Raw genomic sequence first — 23,036 nt, 5'->3', positions numbered from 1 at the left:
TCCTTATTCTATGGATCATCCCATGGCTCCTGCCCGTTTCTCCGTGGAGGAGTATAACAAGAAAAAGGTTTGAACATTTCTTAACTTTAGCCATGTATTTATTAGTTTATTTTTGTTAAAAAAGAAAGAGAGTTTAATGTGTTGCTTGCTTTAACATTACCTAATGTTCTTCACTTCCTTATCTATTAGAATGCCAAACTCCATTCTCTCCAGCTTGACACCTCAGAACACACCGTTCTTAAAATTGGAGGCAGTTGATGACTACTAATTCAGTCAGTAATCCTCGTTACTAGGCTCCGGCCCAGAGGATCTTAGGAATACAAGTGGTGCTACTAGGACTCTTATTAGCTTCTTTCTTCCAACGACTGAGTTTGCCTACCCTATCAATGTATTGAATACTAGGTTACACTAGGCCGAAATGTACAAGTGCATTATTTTCTTGTTGCTAATTTCCCTACCCTAACAATCATTTTACTTATTATGCCTATGTATACATTGTACCCTTTACTAGGTGTTCATGAATTGATCTTCGAACTTGGCATTGAACGGTCTTCACAAACCCTAAACCTCCTAAAAGAGAGGGAGATTTTCTCTTGCAACCATTTCACACGCGTGGAAACCCCTCATTGGATGTGTAACTCACTTTTTGAGCACGTGGCAAAGCAAGCACTAATTGGCCGAGTGACTCCACTAGGTCGAGTGAAATGGTTTCAAGAGGGAATCTCTCTTTCCAAAGAAACACTAATATAAAAATGAATTGAAAATTACAATCACTTTGGTGAAGGTGATGCTCCCAATCAAACTCTATTGATTATCGTTAGATGAACTAGATTAATCAAAGAAACAAAGAGCATACATGACCGAAAAGGCACAATCTCGAAGAAACAATGTGCACACATGATCAAAAAAACATTATGCATGCGTGCAGACTTTTACCAACCAAAGTGTACATATGGAGATGCTTTATATTGAAAGGAATCTTGGTTAAGAGGCCCTACCAAACATGGTATTATTAAGACTGATTGTGTGGACACCAAAATGGATTTTTGCAGGGCAGTGACCGAGATTATATTGTGGACTGGAGGCCCATCATGGGTCATATCCGCGACCAGATGGATAGTTCCCATTGTTGGGCCATATCCACATGCGTATGCGCCGAGGCGCTATATGCTCTAGAGACACGGAGACGAGTTATGCTCTCCCCGCAAAGTATCGTGCGCCGTTTAAGAGTTTCCAGTGATCGAGGTTATTCTCTGAGCAAGTCTTTTGAGCTGATGAACACTGGTGGTGCTGTACTCGAGAAAGATTGGCCGTATATGGGGAAGCGAAAGAAGGTCAGATTTTCATTGGTGAAATTAGCTTAAAATATGCATAACTTGTTTGGGTAAATGAATTGTAACACTTGGATTAGATTAATTTTTCATCAAAACCTACAGTAAGATTAGATATTTGATCTTAATCCTCCACAACATCATGATTATGATAACTCATATTCTATTGTTTTTAAAAATTTTAATGACTTTTTATTCCCATTGTACCCCTGTAATTAATTATTCAAACTTTCTTGGTATGTTCCACATTACTAGGAACTAGTTTTGACTTGATTTATGCTTGATTTCTTCCATGATTATTATTGTACCTGAAGATTTTTCATATAATCATGCATAAATTACAAGATAAAAAGGGCAACGTATAACACATAATACACCAGTTTAGTATATGTATCTAAATTACAGTACCTACTTAAACAAACCTAAATTACAATACCAACACACCTAAATCTTAGTACCCGTTGTGTTGAACACACCAAATCATATTATCGAATCAAATGCATCTAAATCATAATACCTAATCGAATGTACCCAAATTATAGTACCTAATCAGATCGTTCTAATACATAAATGAGCAAACCCAACTCCAAACTCAACAATTCATAAGCTAACAAAATGATCAAAATCCAATAATAAAGCAACCAAAACAAATTAACCACAAACGCAATAAAATAAGAATAATTACCACAAGCACAATGCACAAAAAGTTACTAAGGTTGAACACATTCTTCAAAAATCGTTAGAATCACCTAGATACACATGACGGGTTAATTACACAAACACCCCCTGAAGTTTATCAAATTTTCACAAAACCCCTTCACATTTGAGACATTACACTAACACCCCCCCTCACGTTTTAATTCACTTTCACATAACCCTTTCAGTCAAAATTATGCTAATAAATTGACAAGTTTACCCTTATAATTAATTAATTAAATAATAAAGAAAATATTTAAATAAATAAATTAAACATTAAAAAATAAATTAAAAACTTAAAAAGATCGAATGGGAAAAAAGAGAGAAAACCCTAAACCCTCACAATTCCACGCCTCACCGTTCTTCCTCCTCGCTGTCTCACCATCGCCACGATCATCCCTTTCCTGTCCCCCGCCCCACCCTCTAGAAAAAGGACTAATCTTTGTTCTCTGTATCAATGAACCATACACATGGTCCACAACATAATGTAGTATTTCTAGATTCATAGTCACCATTTTTTAGAGAAACCCAGAAATTTAGACACCAAAATTTTCACCAAAGTTAGGTTTTTTGATCAATTTGAACAAAACCCAGATGAGATTATATGCAAATTTTGAGAAACAAAGAACCCAAAATCTAGAATGTTGAAATAAAATAAGATTTGTGAATTTTATCATTTGAATCTCATCTCTCACCACTTCCCATTCCCCAGCACGTTCCCACCCAACCATCCCAACCCAATCTAGATTAGTCCCGCTCCCTCCTGAACATATCCAACTGAAACCTTACACACCCATCTCGGATTGTGGTTCCAGATCGTACAACCCATAGAATATAGGGGTTGCTTTTCATGGCCATGGCGGCATCAGAACTCTCCGGTGCCAACAACAATGCAGAGTTTTCCATAGTGGAATGATCAATCGATGGCTTTTTCTTCTCGATAAATATATGACTTATGCTTGGTGGAGGAGTTGAAGGCTTTGGGCAGCATGCAGGCATGGGTGAGAATGGTGGTGGTGTGAATAAGTCAAAGAAAGGAAGAGAGAGGGAGAAGTTTTTAATGTTTAATTATTTATTTTTATGTTTATAATATATTTCTTTATTATTTAATTAATTAGTTAGGGTAAAGTTGTCAATTTATTAGCAAAATTTTGACATGTGAAAGTGAATTAAAACATGAGAAGGTGTTAGTGTAATGTCTCAAATGTGTGGGGGTTTTGTGAAACCTCGATAAACCTCAAGGGGTGTTTGTGTAATTAACCCTACACATGTCATATGTCGTCCAAAACCAATAGAAAGAAAATAAAGAGAGACCTAAAATGCAAATAAAAAACGAACAACCGAAATGTATGTGGAGATATCAACCAATATAGATGGTTGCCTAATCTCTTTTTCAATTGCAGAAGCCTAATCTCTAAGTCCTTTTGATTTTGCATCTTTAAGTGTTGGATGCTGATTTAGAATTTAAAAAAAAAAATCCCCTTCATTGAGAAACCATTTAATAGCAATATTTTGGTGTAATATAGGAAGACAAAACACATTAAAGTTACAAAAACAAATTAAATATGACATGGAATGTAAATGCTGACTCGGACATGAATTAAAGGACTAAACTAGTTTTTAATCTTAATTAAGGAATTGATCAAAAAGAAATTATTTTTAAGGACTAGAATCGTGTTTTCTATAGTTTAAACACAAAAATACTCACTGTGTAACTATTTTCTCATTTCTAGCATATCAGCCAGTGGATATACTTCGGATTATGGCACCATATCCAGGGGGAGAGCGAGATGGAGAGGATGCTAGACAAGTATCCGATTGCTGTCGCTATAGCATCCCACCCTGTATTCTCTGACACAAGAGTGAGTTGGGCAAACCTCTCTTTTTTAAAGGTTTCGAGAAGTAAAAATTCTAATCAAAACATCTTTTATGCATTGTAGGGGATGATCGTAGGACCGCAGGAGGTCCCCGAGCAGATATGCACCAGCTCCGAGTGTCCCCATTTTAGACACGTTGTTAGAGTGCATTGCAGTTATTGCGGTGTTGGATGTGGCCTCCATGCCTTAGTTCTCATTGGTCACGGAGTGACCGATGAAGGTCAACGATTCTGGATGCTACGGGATTCATACGGCAGAGAGGGCAGGGAGGATGGCAATATCCTCATCAAGAAGGGGAAAGACGTGCTAGGCATCGAGAGTTTCGGGGCATGGGTTCTGCTTCCGAGAGAGTAAGTAGAAAAATCTCACACATGAACTAAATTATTTTCATATAATGTATTTTTGTGAATCCCACTAACTGGTGCTGTAAATTTGATTGGAAAAACAGGACTTGGGAGTTTGCGCCTATGAGGAGACTACCATGGGGATCAAAGTGGAGTGGAAAACTTGTGAAGAGATCGGAGCACGAATGACTGATAGAGGAGAGCTGGAAGGAGGGCGAGAGAGAGACAGGAGAGTGATGTATATGGGATTAGGTTTTTTTGTGTAGTTTTCTATGACTGCATAATTTGACTTGTAACAGATGGTATAGCTAACAAAGTAGTTTGTGTCAAATTTACCTCTGTTGCTTCTATGTTTCTCTGTTTCTCTGATCTAAGGTTGGTGTGCCTGCCTGCCTGCAAAACAATAAGAGGAAAATATATAAAAATTGGCATTAAAATTGAAATTCGATTGAGATTCATGGAATTGGGATAGCAGGGAGGGATTGAAATTGGAATTGGGTTGTCTGCAAAATCAACACCTTCGTTGGATTGGGATCTTACAGATCCTCGTTGGATTTGGGGATCTTACGGATCCAAGCCGTCGTACATCATCTCTCCCTGTGGCTTGCTTCTTCCTCCGATTAGCATGGCAAAAGCAATAAGAGGTATCCAGAACAACAAAAAAATCATTCCTCCATGCGGCTTGCTTCTTCCTTCGATTAATAACAGGTATCCAGAACAACAAAAAATCATTCCTCCCTGTGGCTTGCTTCTTCCTCCGATTAATAAGAGGCATCCAGAACAACAAAAAATCATTCCTCAGAACTGATGATGGAATTAAGGGGAGGAGGGGCTGCGGCGGCCAAGGAGAAGGGAGAAGGCAAGGGTTCCAACCGGGATGGACGAAGAGAGAGAGGTGGAGACAGATAGATCTGATTTTGGGGTTTGTGTAGTTTATTACCTTTTTTTTTTTTTTTTTTTTGAAAAAGCTTTTGTCCTCTTTTTCCTTTCTCTTTTATTATCAAGGGGGTTAAGTCTAAGTAGTAAAAGTACACCCGAATACTATTTATATTCTTTTGTCATTAGTGGATAATTGATTGCAACTACTATTAGTACTTATACTACTCATAATTTTTAAGATTGACTTTCGTTTTTATTTGTTTGCAATATCTTTTTCAATAACCTAGATCAATTAATAGCATTGTTCTAAAAATTCTCTTATATACACTAGCCTACTTATTACAGCTTCGATTACTTTTTAAGTGTTTTGAAAATTAATAAAGAATGCCTAGACTTATTTAGAGGTCCGCCTAAACAGCCTAAGTACCTGTTTAGATCACGATTTTTACTTAGATATAAAATTAATAACTTTTATTTTGTGTTTTATTTTTTAATAAAATGTAAAAGACTTGTTGAATACTTTGATAAACACTCATTATATGTTTGTTCCTTATATTTTCAGTTTGTTCTAATATTTTATAATTCATTTTATTTTACAATTTATATATTTCAATACAATTATGTATTTTTTAAATATAAGAAATCACTTATTTATACTATATTTAATAAATTTTCCTATTTTTTAATTTTATTTTACAAAAAATGTGTTTGTTAGGGGTTGACATGAATGCTAAAACTTTTGTATTTTTTTTTTTTTTTTGATCAAACAATAGATTTTATTATATTAGTCACAGACGAGGTTCTAACCCACATCGTCATGTAAATACTCAATACATTTTCATCACTGTGCTAAAGATTCACTTATGAATGCTAAAACTAGTTTGTTGAAAAAATTATAAGAGATTTATGATAAAAATTATAATAAAATAATATACTTCTAAGAAGTACGTTACTTGGCTGAGGTACGAGTTTTCCGTTTTTTTAGTTTGACAAATCCACGGTACACCAGCATAATTATGAAATATTTTTCAGTATGACCAAGACATGGAATGCTACACTATATGTTATTATATAAGTATAAAAATACTTAAAAAATAAAATTTTATACTATTTATATAATAAAATATGATGTATCATTTTGTATTTCAAACCCACTGAATTTTTTCTCTATATTTCTTGACATGTCCCCTACATGATAGAACATCCCAACTGAATTTTTGTGTGACACGAACATAAACAAAAGGAAGTGTCCAAACTCCACCACATGAACACCTTTCGGTTATGGAGGGACTGATTTCTCTTCCCGCACTAACAAAGTAAACATTTTGACCTTGCAGCTCGCCAACGATGGCAGAAACGGAGGAACCCACCATACCCTTTAAGAATCTCAGTAGCAGAGCGTACCAGGGCCACAAGAAGAAGGTCCTCTGTCTCTCTAAATTTCGTAATCCAATCGCAATCTTCACAAAACCCTAAAATCTCTTGCTCTCTGTTTTCAATTTGCTAAATTTGTTCGTTTTCGTTATGGTAAAGGTGCATTCTAAGGCTTGGAACTGCACGGGGACGAAGCTCGCGTCGGGTTCTGTTGATCAAACCGCTAGGGTTTGGCACATTGAGCCCCACGGACATGTAAAGCTCAGCTCTTTCCAGTTAATTTATTCATATTTTCCAATAAATTTACTGTTTTTATCTGAGTTGTATATATGTTAATATATATTTATATATCAGTTTATATATGTTGCAGGGTAAGGCTAAAGATATTGAATTGAAGGGGCACACAGATGGTGTGGATCAGCTGTGTTGGGACCCCAAGCATGCTGATTTGATTGCCACTTCTTCTGGGTACAAGACGGTTCGTTTTGGGACGCTCGGAGTAAGTCATAGCTATTTCAAGTTTCGGTTTATATGTTTTTAGATACAAAGATGGCATTATTGTCGGATTTTACTATCCTTCATGCAGGTTTAGATTTCTCATATTTTTAGAGAGGGTAATCAAGTTGCTGATTACTTGGTCAATTATGGTGTTGATCACCTCGGTGTCCATTGGTGGGATTCATGCCCTCCTTGTGCTGCAGATGTTTATTCTCACAACCTTTCTAAGTTTCTTTGCTATAGGTTTTGCTGAAAAATGTTTTAAATTGTTGTTATAAATTCTTTAATGGTCTAGGTTTGGCCTCATGTGCCCCCTGACATATTGTATTTTTCTTGTTTATCAATAAATTCTCCTCAAAAAATTTTCTCATGATAGCAATACTGAAATGGAACAGATTTTACGACCAAATTTAAAAAATAAAAAAAAAATCCCCATGTGGGTACTTCAGGTGGAAAATGTGCACAGCTAGCAGAACTTAGTGGGGAGAACATTAATATGACCTATAAACCTGATGGGACACATCGCCGTTGGTAATAGGGTAATGTTTACTTGTTCCGAACCTCTATTCCACGAGTTTGCACAGTTTCCGGTTCAGTAACTTTTTTTTCCGCATAACAATTGTTCTCCACTTTCAATAATAAAAAAATAGGTGTAATATTTTTATTTTCCGCATATCCTTGTATTATTGTACGTACCATCATTGTAGCAATGAATTCATACCATAAAAATCGTTCTCCACTTTCAATTTGATGCCAACGCGCACTAATACACGCCCCATCAATTTAGGTATCCAGCAAGCCAACATAATGGCAGCTAACAAAGCCAACCACAAATGACGTGGCCAATACTACAATATTCAATTCTAGAGTCAAATCGCAACGACGTTTTACCGTAGTGACGGAAAGAAATCTAGTATATGTACATTAGTATGAGTTTGATCTTTAATAAATGCTCAGTCTCATGGTGGTTAACGGTCATTGTGGCATCCCATTACCATGTGAAGAAAAACTTATCCATGCCAATGTATTATTGGATTAGGACTGAGACGTCATTGACAAATGTATAATTTTGCATATTAAAGTACATGTATAAGGAGGTATTTATAAGATTACAGCAATGTTGAACCAATAATTGAACTCTGCTCTGATACCATCAAATACGACCTCAATACTTTATTCTTCTCCCTAAGGAGGTATTTATAAGATTACGAATGAGCAATATTATGAAATAAATCAAAACAATCATGTGTCTACAAGACAAGGAAATCTAGACTGAATCAAATCATATCAAAATCCTAATTAAATCACTAATTAATTAATAGTCCTAAAATACTTTCCTTTTTATTTTCTTACCAAAAATGGCTTTCACTTTGGAAATAATTTTGCTTACACCCATAAATTTTCTCACTGATTGACGCTACATAAGTTTAATTTTGAGATTTGTGCAATTGAAGTATTTTTTATCACCACCATTTAATGTGGTGTATGCTCATTACCATATTTATCACCGTTAGATGAATTTGAATTTCGAGATTCGTGTAGTAAATAGGCACAAATATCAAAATTCAAACTCATCTAACAGTGATAAATAAGGTAGTGAGCATACACCATACTAAATGGTGGTGAGCAAAAATGCACTTTTGTGTAATAGAGAGGTTAAATTTGAGCATCTAACAGTAATTAATAAGGTTTGCTTGGGAGCATCACCATCAGTTAAATTGTGGTGAGCATTCATGCACCCTTCACATTTTCAATTGGGATTGTAATTTTCAATTCATTTTTATATTAGTATCTCTTTGAAATAGAGATTCTCTCTTGAAACCATTTCATTAGACCTAAAAGAATCACTTGGCCAATTAATGGTTATTCGCCACGTGCTCAAAGTTTGCAACCATTTCACACACGTGGCAACCCCTTATTGGATGAGTAACTCAAGTTTTGAGCACATGGCAGGCAAGCACTAGTTGGCCGAGCCACACTAGGTATAGTGAAATGATTTCAAGAAGGAATCTCTCTTTCTAAAGAGATACTAATATAAAAATGAACTGAAAATTACAATACCAATTGAACATATGAAGGGTGCATATCTACTCAGAACCACTTAAGTGAGGGTGATGCACCCAAACAAAGCCTATTGATTAGCATTTGGAGTCGCTCGGCCAATTAGTGCTTGCTTGGCACGCGGTCAAAACGTGAGTTCCCATCCAATGAAGGATTACCAAATGTGTGAAATGAATGCAAGAGAACATCTCCCTCTCATTTGGCAAGTTGGTGACTGAATTTGTAAATAAAAAGATAAGGAAACCATTCAACGCCAAGTTGTAAACCTTTTTTTGGTCGAAAATCAATTCATTAAAAACTAGTAAAAGGTACAATTTTGAACCAAAGGACTAAGGGAAATCAGCAACAAGAAATGAATGCTCTTCATCCCTGTTTTATCATACATGCGTCTAACAAATAAAGCAGTTGCAGCAGCAAGCCCAAGACACAACGGTGTTTTGAAAACTCACTTTCGTGTAAGAGTCGAATATGGGATGGGATGCTACACCGCCAACAATCGGATGCTTGTCTAGCATTCTCTCCATCTTGCCCTCATAGTGATATCCACCTAAGAAGATACTCGGTCCGGTACATTAAAAGCTAAAATGAGAAAGTGTTTTAAAGTGAGTATTTATGTATTAAACTAAGAAGTTATGTGTATTATAAGCCAATTTCACAAATGAATCTTGTCTTCTCTTGTTTGCTTTGTATGGCCAATCCTTCTCGAGGATAACACCATTAGCCTTCGTGAGTTCAAAAGACTTGGGAGTATACTCAATCGTTGTGAACTCGAAGACGTCTCATTTTGCGAAGAGAGCACAATTTGTCTCCGTGTCTCCGCGTCTCTAAAGCATGCGCCTCAACGCATATGAATATAGCCAAACAATGAGGACTAACCTCCTGGTTGTGGATGAGACCCATAATAGGCGTCCAGTCCACAACATATTATCTGCAAGTGTCCTGCAAAAATCCATTTTGTTGTCCACCCAATCAGACTTAATAATATCATGTATAAACCATGATTCCTTTCGATATAATTCATCTCCATACGTACACAAATACATATTGGTTGATAAAAGTCACACAAAAAATGCCACTCGTATTCATATTGGACACAACATTGCTCAACTTTTATTACAATAATTTTAATTAAAGTCCTGGTTTGAAACTCCTCCTAAATTATTGTAATACATATGCGTGTTTTACAATAATTTTAATAAAAGTTGAGCAGTGTTTTACAATAATTTTAATAAAAGTTAAGCAATGTCGAGTCCAATGAAATAAAATAATTAATGTTGCTTGTGCAACGACACGTTACATTTTTTTTTAAACAAATGATATTATCTACACTAGAGTAGAGAAGTAGGTTAAGCCTCATACTGGGCTAACCATAATAACGTGGTTTAAATTCACCTTTGGCGAGAACCGAACCTAAGACCTCTCACTTACAAGTGGAGAGGAATACCACTAGACTTTAGTACTAAGTGACTACAACATGTCACATTTATTTTTTTTTTTGAACAAACAATATTATCCACACTAAAAGGGAGGAGATGGACTTAGCCTTACAATGGACTAACAATAATGTGGTTCAAATTTGTTTTTGACAAGAATCGAACCTAAGACCTCTCACTCGCACATCACATTTTAAGTGGACATAAAATTAACAAATGAACAAAAGAAGAAAATACTTTTATTTTTGTATTGTTTTTTTGATGAATATTTTTGTATTGTTAAACAGTAATCATTTTTTTATTATTGTTAGAGAGGGGTAGTCCAGAATTATTAATAATAATTTAGGAGGAATTTCAAAACGGAGCGCATAAGTAGAAACCAACACTTATCATCTAGTACATTAAACCACATGCACCACTACTAAGAATTATATGAAAATTTACGAAATCATAAATAACTGTTATGACATATGTTCTTATCAATATTTTTGTATTACTTGGAGAGTAAGTTTATCTCTTCCTTATTACAATAAATAAAAGCACAAGGACTGAAAAATTAACACACAATTCCTCAAGTCTATTATTCAATCTCTCTCTTCCCTTTGCCGCACCTTTTTACTAAATATAGGCCACAACAATAACAAAATATTAGTAAATAATACTCACCGGTGTCCCCTTGATGACGGTGACGTTTTTTTCCTTCCTACCCCTTCCATTCCAAAAAGCAAAAGGGTTGTTGATGTCGTTTTAGATTTAACAATGTTACTCCAAATATAAGCCTTCTTTTCTTTTTCATTTTTGTAAATATAAGCCTTCTTAGATCCTTGCATAAAAAAACCTGCAGCTGATGTTAAACAAAAATTTAAACAAATAATAAATAGAAAATTAAGAAGCAAAAAACATTAACATTTGAATAACATAAAAGGTTATGAGTCTTGCTCTTCATTTTGACGACATGTGATGATCAAATAGTCACAAGATTTAATCCTCATAGGTTGTTAAATTGAAGATCTTAGGAGAGTAGGATTGAAAATGTGCTATCTACTTACCTTATTTTTACTTATTGCACATTCTTCTTAATTTTCGATTGTCAAATTAAATGAAATGAATAAAATCAACGGTAAAAAATTAGCAAGAGTGTGAAAGGTAAAAATTGGTGTGTACATTACACTTTCCTAACATAGATTAACGAAAAAAAGGAAAGAACTTGAAAAACTGAAAAGCAAAAAAGTTCAAATTACATACGTTTTCAAATAGAAAATTATTATCTCTTTGGATTGAAATTTGATTGGATTTGGATCTTCAAATAAATACCAACAGATGCATTGAGGATGAGGGATCGGGAATCGGGGACGGGGTAAATCATTGGCTAAAGGGAAAGCATATCATCATCATATATCTCATTGGTTTGCTGCTTGCTTCGTCTCTGGCCACAATTGCTTGGGAGAAGAATTGAAGGGTGGAAGACGGCGGAGAAGAGCAATTAAGGGAGGAGAAGAAAAACTAAGAGGAGGACAGGAAGAATTAAGGGCTGCGGAGAAGGCAGAAAAGCTAGAGCTATTTTATGGCATGAGCGGGGTTGGTAACATGGTTGGTAGGATGTTATAAACTAGGGTTTGGGAAAGACTTTAAATTTGGTGTGTGAGCTTCAAGTTGAGGTGGGGTTTATATGGAGAAAGAAAATGAAAGGAATAGGTTGCAGATAATATCATGTGGTACGGCGTGATTCGTTGAAAATCTATTCATAAGAATTAAGAACGGATAGCTACACGTGGCGTGACTTGATTTGTAAAAAACGTATCGAAAATCTATTAACAAAATTCTAGCTTGTAGGATCATGACACGTGTCATTACAAGATTGGGTAAAATCTAATAAAAAATTTATCTACAAAAAATTGTAATTTCGAATAAAAACATGTGGCTTGATGTGACATCCCACATCGTCCAGGGGAGTGATCCTTATATGTATATTCCCATCCCTACCTAGCACGAGGCCTTTTGGGAGCTCACTGGCTTCGGGTTTCGTAGGAACTCCGAAGTTAAGCGAGAAGGAGGCTAGAGCAATCCCATGATGGGTGACCCACTGAGAAGTTGCTTGTGAGTTCCCAAAAACAAAATCGTGAGGGAATGGTAAGCCCAAAACGGACAATATCGTGTTACGGTGGTGGAGCGGGCCCGGGAAGTGATCCGCCCCGGGCCGGGATGTAACAATTTGGTATTAGAGCCTAACCCTGGTCGCGAGTGTGCCGACGAGGACGTCGGGCCCCTAAGGGGGGTGGATTGTGACATCACACATCGCCCAGGGGAGTGATCCTTATATGTATATTCTCATCTCTACCTAGCACGAAGTCTTTTGGGAGCTCACTGGCTACGGAATCCTTATATGTATATTCCCATCCCTACCTAGCACGAGGCCTTTTGGGAGCTCACTGGCTTCGGGTTTCATAGGAACTCCGAAGTTAAGCGAGAAGGAGGCTAGAGCAATCCCATGATGGGTGACCCACTGGGAAGTTGCTTGTGAGTTCCCAAAAACAAAACCGTGAGGGAATGGTAAGCCCAAAGCGGACAATATCGTGTTACGGTGGTGGAGCAAGCCGGGGAAGTGATCCGCCCAGGGCCGGGATGTGACATTCTGGGAACTCACACGAGAACTTCCCGATGGGTCACCCATCTTGGGAATGCTCTCGCGCGCTACTCACTTAACTTCGGAGTTCCTACGGAACCCGAAGCCAGTGAGCTTCCAAAAGGCCTTGTGCTAGGTAGGGATGAGAATATACATTTAAGGATCACTCCCCTGGGCGATGTGGGATGTTACACTTGACGAGAGTGGTTAAAAATTCTATTCAAAATTAAACATAATATTGTCTTCTTATTATTTAAAAAAAATATAATTTATGCTAATTATCCAGGCAATTTGTTTACGAGATGGAGATGCACTCGATTAATTACTATTTATTTAGGCAATAATTGTATATTTCCCAATTGCCCTTTACCACAATTGTTACATCCCACATCGTTCAGGGGAGTGGATCCTGTAAGCCTTATATGTATATTCCCATCTCTACCTAGCACGAGGCCTTTTGGGAACTCACTGGCTTCGGGTTCCATCGGAACTCCGAAGTTAAGCAAGTTCGCGTGAGAGCAATCCTATGATGGGTGACCTCCGGAGAAGTTCTCATCTGAGTTCCCAGAAACAAAACCGTGAGGACTTGGTCGGGGCCCAGAGCGGACAATATTGTGTTACGATGGAGTCGAGCCTGGATGTGATGGGGGCTCGGGGCGGGATGTGACAATTTGGTATCAGAGCCAATCCCTGGTCAGGGTGTGTCGACGAGAACGTCGGACCCTTAAGGGGGGTGGATTGTTACATCCCACATCGCTTAGGGGAGTGAATCCTGTAAGCCTTATATGTATATTCCTATCTCTACCAAGCACAAGGCACGAGGCCTTTTGGGAACACACTGGCTTCGGGTTCCATCGGAACTTTGAAGTTAAGCGATTTCGCGTGAGAGCAATCCCATGATGGGCGACCCACTGGGAATTTCTCGTGTGAGTTCCTAGAAACAAAACCGTGATGGCGTGGTCGGGGCCCAAAGCGGGGCAATATCGTGCTACGGTGGAGTCGAGCCCGAGATGTGGTGGGGGCCTAGGGTAGGATGTGACAACAATGATGGAAAAGAGTTGAGCTATTGCATGATTGCGTGGGTTCGAATCCCGTCAATGGCTAATCTAATATTAATCTAACAAAATATTTCGTTTGACAAAAAAAAAAAAAAAAATTGCCTGGACAATTATTGTCTTTAAGAGGTGATTGTACTTGCTTTAAGAAAGAAGAGAAAAATAGCTTCTCAAACCCAACAATCTGTTTCTACCTCACTACCAAAAATATCTTTATAACTTGTCCTCTCTACTAACTCACGGGCTTGCACATTATTGATTTACTGTCACGTGATGTTCTGTAACAATAATCCAAAAATATGTGTCGCTTTTTTCACATATCCTTGTTTTATTAATACAGAACGTCATGTAGTGCCATAAAAATTGTATCCACTTTCTATTTGGTGCCAATCCGCATTAACAAAGGCCCCATCAATTTATGGTATTCAACAAGCCAACATAGTAACCATAACAAGTGGCCCAATGGTAAGGACATAGACTGCGAATCCTCAATAAACAAAAAAAAAATGTGGGACGTTTCGAGTTCGATGCTCCGAACTGGTGAGTCTGCTTGATCGTGGTCACGAGTAGAATGAAATTCCCCATAACCTCCTCCGGGCTCGAAAAGAGTGAATAACCGTAGCTTGCCACCAGTTATCCCTCTTTTTAAAAAGGAAAAAACACCAACATAATGGCCGCTAGCAACCCCCAAGTAAAAATGACGTGGCCAATACTACCATATTCAATTTTATAGTCAAATTGCAGACGACGTTTTAACGTAGTATCGAAAAACAATCAAGTATATGTACCTTGGTACGAGTTTGATCTTCAATGAATTCTCAGTTTAATGGTTCAGAGTCATTGTGGCATGCCATTACCATGTGAAAAAAAACTTACCCGTATCTCAGTATTATTGGACTCATATTGAGATGTCATTGAAAAGTATAGTTTTGCATATTAAAATACATGTATAATGAGGGTTGTAACTTGTAACGATACTCTCTTTAAGAGTAGTTCAAGCCAGTCTGCTTTCGTTTTTTTTAATTTTTTTTAGAACATAATTTAGTGTTTTAATCTATGGTTTGGTTATTGCAAGATACTATATATATAGCAGCACTCTTTTTTACGATTCTCCGAGATGGGATATCTCAAGTGAGACATGTGTTTGAGGTCTAATTTAATATGTGTAAGTTTATCTTACATTGTCGGTCTCAAGTTTGAAGTAGGAGGAGTGGGTCAGGTAGTTGACAGTTAGCACTTTGTTCTTCACATCGAATCTCTATGATATATTGTTTGGTTAGATATATACAAACAAAAACTTCCCACAACGCATCTTATCATCCTCAACAAATGATTGGAATCTATTGTTCATTAATAAAAAAAACAAACAACAAAAGAAAACAAAATGTTATCAAACGTGTTGAGACTTGAGATTGAATTTCACATCATGAAAATGAGAGATTTTGTATTGGCTTACAAGTATGTTGGCTTCTTTCTATATTTTTAATTAGTTCAACTTCTTCAAAATGAATCCTTCGTTAATCTAAACTACATATTAATAAAACACTATTTGACAAGCAAAAGAGGATTAAAAAACTATTTAGTCATCTATCACAACAAAAAAGTTAAGGACAGTAACGTAATTTCATAAAATAAAATTTTGTTGTTTTTTTGTTTAAGCATCACCTACAGGTGATTTTAACATCTCTAATTTTAAAAAATTAAAAATAAAAAAAAACTTATCTCCCTATCTTTCCACTCCCACGTTCTCCCTCACTCTCTTCCTATCTCCTTCAATTTAAAAAACAAAAATAAAACACTTCACACACACTTTGTATGTGGGCATATACTAGTACCAGTAATAGTTGAGGTATTTGTTGATTTACCCCCTGAACTTATATAGAGTTGCCAATTTCCCCCTCAACTTTAATTTTAGCCGATTACTCTCTTGAACTTTAATTTTTGCCGATTACCCCCTAAAATTTTATAAATAGCCAATTCCCCCCTTGTTGTTAGATTTTAAAAACTTTCGTTCAATTTTTCATTCTTTTTTCTCTCATATAGTTGTTTCCATGATCAAGATAGATGGAAAATTGGATGAAATTTTTTAAAATCTAAATGCCAGGAAAGAAGAGAAATTGGCTATTTATAAAACTTCAATGGGGTAATCAGCTAAAATTAAAGTTAAAGGAGGAAATTTTATAATTATAAAAGTTCAAGAGGGTTATCGGTTAAAATTAAAATTTAGAATGAAAATTGACAGCTTTATACAAGTTCAAGAAGCAAAACGACAAATGTGCCGTAATAATTATCTACTATCAGTTAATCAATCAAGACAAGAGAGCCTACCTATTCCTCCACATTTTGGGCTAAAATCCATACTTGGGCTTCAGCCAACATGAGAAAACGCAATCGGTTAGGACTGACTTCTCTTCCCGCTACTCGTAACAACGAAAGTAAACATTTTGACCTTGAAGCTCACCAACAATGGCAGAAACGGAGGAACCCACAATACCCTTTAAGAATCTGAGTAGCAGAGAGTACCTGGGCCACAAGAAGAAGGTCCCCCCCCCCTCTCTCTCTCTCTCTCTCTCTCTCCAAATTTCGTAATCCAGTTGCAATCTCCACAAAACCCTAAAACCTCTTGCTCTCTGTTTTCAATTTGCTAAATTTGTTCGTTTCGTTGTGGTAAAGGTGCATTCTGTGGCTTGGAACTGCACGGGGACGAAGCTCGCGTCGGGTTCTGTTGATCAAACCGCTAGGGTTTGGCACATTGAGCCCCATGGACATGTAAAGCTCAGCTCTTTCCAGTTAATTTATTCATATTTCCAATAAATTAACTGTTTTTTCTTAGTTGTATATATGTTAATATATATTTATATATCTGTTTATATATGTTGCAGGGTAAGGCTAAAGATATTGAATTGAAGGGGCACACAGATAGTGTGGATCAGCTGTGTTGGGACCCCAAGCATGCTGATTTGATTGCCACTGCCTCTGGGGACAAGACGGTTCGTCTTTGGGACGCTCGGAGTAAGTCATTGCTATTTCAAGTTTTGATTTTTATGTTTTTAGGTACAAAGATGGGAATTTGATGTTATCCCTATGTGGGTGCTTCAGGTGGAAAATGTGCACAGCTAGCAGAACTTAGTGGGGAGAACATAAATATCACCTATAAACCTGATGGGACACACATCGCCGTTGGTAATAGGGTAATGTTTACTTGTTCCGAACTACGAGTTTGTACAGTTTCTGGTTCAGTAACTTCATTTTGTGGAATTCTGAGTGGTGGTATCAGTAGCTAATAGCTGTTTATTGCTATTCTTATGCTGTTTTTTCACCCCTCGTTCAAATGTAGGATGATGAACTTACAATTTTGGATGTTCGGAAGTTTAAGCCAATTCACAAACGAAAGTTCAATTATGAGGTAATTATCAAAAGGGACACGTTTTTTTATTCCCTCTTGTATTGCATGTTCCGTATGATGCTTAGACTATTAATGTCTCATCAGCATGAGGCTATTGGAAAAACTTTGATGCCTAACCTTGAGAAGTCATTCAATTTCCTTATGATCTTCAAATATAATGCTAGAAACTGACCTTAAGAGCATATGCTTGTAGAACACAGATCTCAAGATCTGTTTGTCCGCATATTTGATGTTCATATCGCCTCTCTTTTCATGCTGGTGTTGAAGGCGTAAAGTTTATGAAATAATCAACACAAGTTCATTCTTTTTCATTGGACATCAGTGCTTTGAATCTACTGTTCTGTGTCCACGTGATTATGTTTTCAATGATTTTTGCAAGTAGAGCCACTAACGTAAGTAGTATGACTGCTTCATAGTTGTGGAAACATGTGTAACTTATCTGTAGATCAATTGTGCGACCGTTCGGCATGTTGCGTCATCCTAGTACAAGGGATACCATCAAATCCTGTTTATAGCATCTGTCTCTGCACCTCAAATACTTGAGGTGCAGTCTTCTGCTTTTCCAGGTTAATGAAATTGCTTGGAGCACAACAAGTGAAATTTTCTTCTTGACAACTGGAAACGGTGAGAATAACTTTCTGCAAGTAATCTCTTTTCTTTCTATATGTTGAAGTTCGGAATGGATATTTTATTATATATTCTTTTGCTCAGGTACGGTTGAAGTACTAGCATACCCATCTCTTAAACCGGTCGATACTCTCATGGCTCATACAGCTGGTTGTTATTGCATTGCCATTGACCCACTTGGAAGGTTTGCTAAAAAGATCTATTATTTTTTAATTTGTTTAAGAAAGAAAAAAAATGCTTTTTGATGTCATGTGGACTATTATTTTCCTACATTAGTTGGTACTGCCTATCTAACTCCACCATCATCGATTGAATATGCTCTTGCGATATCACATGAAGACCTTCTTTTACTGCTGCCTTATACTCTTTTTAATGCTCTTGTCGCATGACAGATATTTTGCTGTTGGGAGTGCTGATTCCTTGGTCAGCCTGTGGGATATCTCAGAGATGCTCTGTGTGAAAACATTTCCAAAACTTGAGTAAGTTCTACCTTGTATTGCCTCTAAATTAATTATTACTTTAAATTCTGCAGTTATTGAATAACTAGTTTGTTGGGTAGACTTTTATCATCAGCATTCCGAAACCGTAAAACTTGAATGACCTCCTTTTGTACCTTTTTCAGATCACCTGTGAGGACAATAAGCTTCAACCACACTGGAGAGTATCTTGCGTCTGCCAGTGAAGACTTATTCATTGACATAGTAAGTGCTTTATGTGGCTTACCACTCCTAGCTTTTACATTTTCAAGTACATTCTCCCTATGGGAGGATGTCTTGTTACAAGGACTACCGCCTATTCATCACCTGTACAGTGACTTTGTTAAAAAATAGTAATAATGATGATATTGCTGCTGTCTAAAACAGTCAAATGTTCAAACCGGGCGGACAGTACATCAGATTCCATGTAGGGCAGCCATGAACAGCGTTGAGTGGAATCCCAAATCCAATCTACTTGCATATGCTGGAGATGACAAGAACAAATATCAAACTGATGAAGGTCTTGCCGTTTCTTCTTCCACTAAGCTCATTCATATACACAAGACAAATTTAACTGATGTGTGTTTGGTTACCTTAATTTGTTGCAGGTGTTTTTAGGATATTGGCTTCAAAAGTGCAACCTAAATTATGCGCTTCTCTTTTGGCCTGTAATTGGAGCAGTTGTGCATGTGACGCGACTGTTGTGGTTCTGAACTTACATTATGTTCAAAAAACGAGTATGCTGATAGTTCTATTTTCAAGACGAAGTGCAGCCACTGGTATGACCGTCGAAGTCTGTTTGTACTATTTATTCTCAACACGAGGCTGAGCAGGTTTTTGCCCCATTTTTCTGTTTGGCTTGTACTATTTATTTGAAACCTTCATATTGTTGAAAACAAGTATCGCGTGATATTGATTTCTATTGAGAGTATTGATAATTTTATTTTCGATAAAAGGTGTTTGTAGTATGACTGTATGACACAATTGTATTTCTGTATAAACAAGAACAATTTCATTGGATGAATTATGATATATAATCACATGTACAAAGAGAGGAGAGCTTTAGCAGTGTGCCCTTGATCTGGCTGGAAGTATTAGATTTTTGCAAACCCTACACATATAATTTCATTGTTTGAGTGAATGCAGGCTTCAAAGGTAGTGTAGGAGATAAAATGTCTGTTTCCGCTCTTCATCTCGAATGATCAGAACATGAAAAGAGAGTATAATTTGGTTGTTCGAATGTGTCTGGCTAGTAAGCGGACCAAAGATGCTTCATCCCCCCTTCTCCTTTTGGACGTTGAAGAAAAGGATGATTCAGCAGCAGCAAAACATTTGGATTACCATGATAGATTATCTGATACTAGCAGGCTTCTTAAAAGTTGGGTGAAGACTTCAATCAGATCACCGTTGAATGAAGACTCCGATCAGATCACCAGTGACTGGTTGATGGAAATAGTTGAGCAATGGCCAGGAGATTGATGGAAGAACCTGGCTGAAGTCAACTGTGTTCAGCTCCGCTGGTTGGCTGGTTTGAAGGATCGTTTTCTGCAGGCTTCCCAAGCGTTGGATGGAGACTTCGATCAGATCACCGTGACTCGCATTGAATGAAGACTCTGATCAGATCACTGGTGACTGCTTGACGGAAAGAGTTGAGCAATGGCCCGGAGATTGATGGAGAACCCGGCTGAAGTCAGCTGTGTTCAGCTCCGCTGGTTGGCTGGTTTGAAGGATTGCTTTCTGCCTCCTGTCTTTCCCTTCCAGCTTCTGCTACATCTTGAATGCTACCATTCTCAGCTTCAGCAAACTTTTCCAAGCATCTTCATAATCCACAGAGCATGAATTTCGAAACAGGAAACACCAAACCTGCAAAGCAAACAAGGCAGATGGTAATCAGATACTGAGAGCACCAAGTCAGTGGCTTCCATTTGATCTCAACGCTCGAGCTCTTCATCCTCTACCCGCTTTGCTGCTCCTTCGACAAATCGAAGCTCGCCCCCATCATCCTCAGCTCTTGAATACACCTAGTGAGTGCTCGGTTCACGCTCTTGTCCCTCTGCAACTGGTTCCACACCTTCCAGTACCTCCAAAGATTCACCTGCACCAAAAACACAAACACAAAAGAGGTCGAGAGCGACAAAACGCTTGGTATCCACCATTTTTTACAGACTTGGTGGTCTTCCGATTTGTAAACCGATGGGCTTAGATAGTAGTTTGGGTCAAATATTGGAAGCACTTGCTCTAATATTAGACGAGGCAATGGTCGGAAGTCAGAACTTGCCCCTAAAAACCGACTCGTAAGAGAATAAAGCTCAATAGCTCGAATACAATACAACTTAGACTAATTCTCTACAGCGAGACATCGGTTCCTACTATGTTGCTTGTCTGTTTTCGTGGCCGACAAACGACACATGATTACGGTGGAGTAAAATTTGTTCTTAATTGTGTTAGGTTAATTGCCTAAAACAAGTGAAGTGATTGTGTCTCAATTAGTTAAAAGTGATCACCTTTTGTTTTCGAAACTTCTCGTTAGAATCCGCTCTTCTTCAATATCGCTTGTAATAACAATTGCATAAACAAAATTGCAAGTTTTCAACAACCAAAATTGCGATTGGTGTGACCAAAACATCAAGCTAGGATGTCCATCGAATCTCCCGATGATTCCATTGGATCAAAATCCAATTTATCAAGTCACTTTTCCATACTCCAACAACTAAAAAGAAGTCTTATCCTCTTAAATGAAGTCAGCTATATAAATTCTAGAACGTCACTGTAATTAGTTTTGGGTCTAATCTTAAGGTTTGTGCCAAGTTGTTTTTCTGTACTCCAATGTTACCAAATACCCCCCCTAAGTTATATGGAAAAGGATCCTCGCTGGATCATTTTCCTAGTGATCATAGGGATTCTGTGATCGTGACCGTTCAACGTACATCGTGCGGTCAAAAATCATTTCAAAATTTAAAATTTAAAATTAAATATAAATAGTACCTAACGAAAACTGACCACACGATATATAATGAACGGTCACAATCATAGAATTCTTAGAATCCTCAAGAAAATGATCCGACGATGATTCTTTTCCAAGTTATACGAATGAACCATTTGAGAAATTAATATCTAAACAAATTGTACATATTTAACTTTTAAATAAGTGGAGGGTACATGCAAAATTGCATTACAAGACCTTATTGCCTTGATCGTGGCACGCAATTTGGCCACTGAAATACTCTTTTCTTTGTTTTGTCTTGTAATGTAGTCGGTCAATACATAACACGCAAAAAGAGACAAGGATTGTCTGCCCTCCCATTTCTGATGCATTTCCATGCTCTTCTGTTTTGTGTGGTCACGGTTAAGCCACGTTAACATTTTATATTTTTTTTTTTATAAAGATAATAAGACAAAAATGAATAGTAATATAAAATGTTAACGTGACTTAACTGTGACCACACAAACAGAAGGGCACGGAAGGGCATCGGAAGTGGAAGGGCGGATAATCATTTTCCCGCAAAAAGTGCCCCAAAATCCATGTAGTCGGTCAATAAAACAAATCACACTCATTCAATAATAATTTATACATTAAGAATGCATACTACCACGGTACAACCCAATTGTTGAGAGGCATAAGTATTCCAAAAAAATTGCATAAAAAAACAAAAAGATAAATACTTGTGGAGAAAAGCATATATGAGATGACTTTTGTACAATCAATATCACTTCTTTTAAACTATACAAAATCCCTAAGCCCTAATCGTTTGGATTGAAATTAATTGTTTGATATAGCCAACGAGAGTTGGTTAAGTTTGGAAGGCTCGACTGGATCGTTATTTTCGTTAGATCAAAATCTAAGTTCGAGTTTCGTTATTGGTAATCCGTTGAGTGATCCGTAAAAAACCAAAAAAAAAATGAGCTAAGATCTAAAGTTTTCAAAGAGATATGGTATGCTATGGTCCTATAATAAAGAAATCTCTTTTCCTTCTAAACTTTTTGACAAAAAAAAAAAAAAAAAAAGCCCTTTCAATATTCCCAATGACCAAAATTGGGTCATAGAGTGTCTCAGAGTCAAATTCAATATTCTGTACTATACTATATTAAGTTGAAAATTGAGTAATATAATATCACAAATAGAATTATTTAAAAAAAAATCAATATTCTATACTGTATTTATAGTTGGAATGTTAAGTAATTTAATAACTTTTAATGGAAAATATTTCATTGTAATATTCCATTTAAGATTTAGGTTCTCTTTTTAGAACACATAAATCTCTTTTCAAAAGTTAAATTAAAATATTTATGTGTTTATCGAACAAAGCATTTTAATACATTTTTCGTACTGTTGTTTTAATTTAATTTATTCATTTT

At 36.8% G+C, this 23,036-nt stretch overlaps 1 protein-coding gene and 2 long non-coding RNA genes across 3 annotated transcripts; 1 reads left to right on the top strand and 2 right to left on the bottom strand.

The window, feature by feature from the left end:
• Positions 1–118: 118 nt before the first annotated feature.
• LOC137715193 (uncharacterized) lies at positions 119–5,187 on the bottom strand. The gene is made up of 2 exons (XR_011065551.1): positions 4,767–5,187; positions 119–4,641 (listed from the first exon to the last, which is right to left on the bottom strand). It is a non-coding gene; the product is annotated as an uncharacterized lncRNA (long non-coding RNA).
• A 4,153-nt stretch (positions 5,188–9,340) lies between these two features.
• On the bottom strand, positions 9,341–12,074 carry LOC137716464 (uncharacterized). The gene is made up of 3 exons (XR_011065677.1): positions 11,739–12,074; positions 11,160–11,337; positions 9,341–9,999 (listed from the first exon to the last, which is right to left on the bottom strand). It is a non-coding gene; the product is annotated as an uncharacterized lncRNA (long non-coding RNA).
• A 4,469-nt stretch (positions 12,075–16,543) lies between these two features.
• LOC137715505 (THO complex subunit 3-like) lies at positions 16,544–19,729 on the top strand. The gene is made up of 11 exons (XM_068454851.1): positions 16,544–16,712; positions 16,845–16,940; positions 17,054–17,183; positions 17,271–17,362; positions 17,509–17,577; positions 18,144–18,201; positions 18,289–18,388; positions 18,597–18,683; positions 18,827–18,905; positions 19,068–19,200; positions 19,289–19,729. The coding sequence occupies exons 1-11, from the start codon at positions 16,638–16,640 to the stop codon at positions 19,507–19,509; spliced, it is 1,140 nt and encodes a 379-aa protein (XP_068310952.1). The 5' UTR covers positions 16,544–16,637; the 3' UTR covers positions 19,510–19,729.
• Positions 19,730–23,036: the final 3,307 nt, after the last annotated feature.

This window comes from Pyrus communis, chromosome 14 (assembly GCF_963583255.1).
Source record: "Pyrus communis chromosome 14, drPyrComm1.1, whole genome shotgun sequence".
In the NCBI taxonomy this organism is placed as follows: Eukaryota; Viridiplantae; Streptophyta; class Magnoliopsida; order Rosales; family Rosaceae; genus Pyrus; species Pyrus communis.
Note: the sequence above shows the minus strand (reverse complement) of the source record. Positions and strands in the feature narration are given on the sequence as shown.

What these genes read in the sequence shown, in the direction of transcription:
- LOC137715505 (XM_068454851.1), top strand. Translation starts at nt 16,638, where the DNA reads ATGGCAGAAACGGAGGAACCCACAATACCCTTTAAGAATCTGAGTAGC. An exon ending in AAGACTTATTCATTGACATA is followed by an intron (nt 18,906 to 19,067) that starts GTAAGTGCTTTA and finishes TGTCTAAAACAG; the next exon opens with TCAAATGTTCAAACCGGGCG. An exon ending in CAAATATCAAACTGATGAAG is followed by an intron (nt 19,201 to 19,288) that starts GTCTTGCCGTTT and finishes AATTTGTTGCAG; the next exon opens with GTGTTTTTAGGATATTGGCT.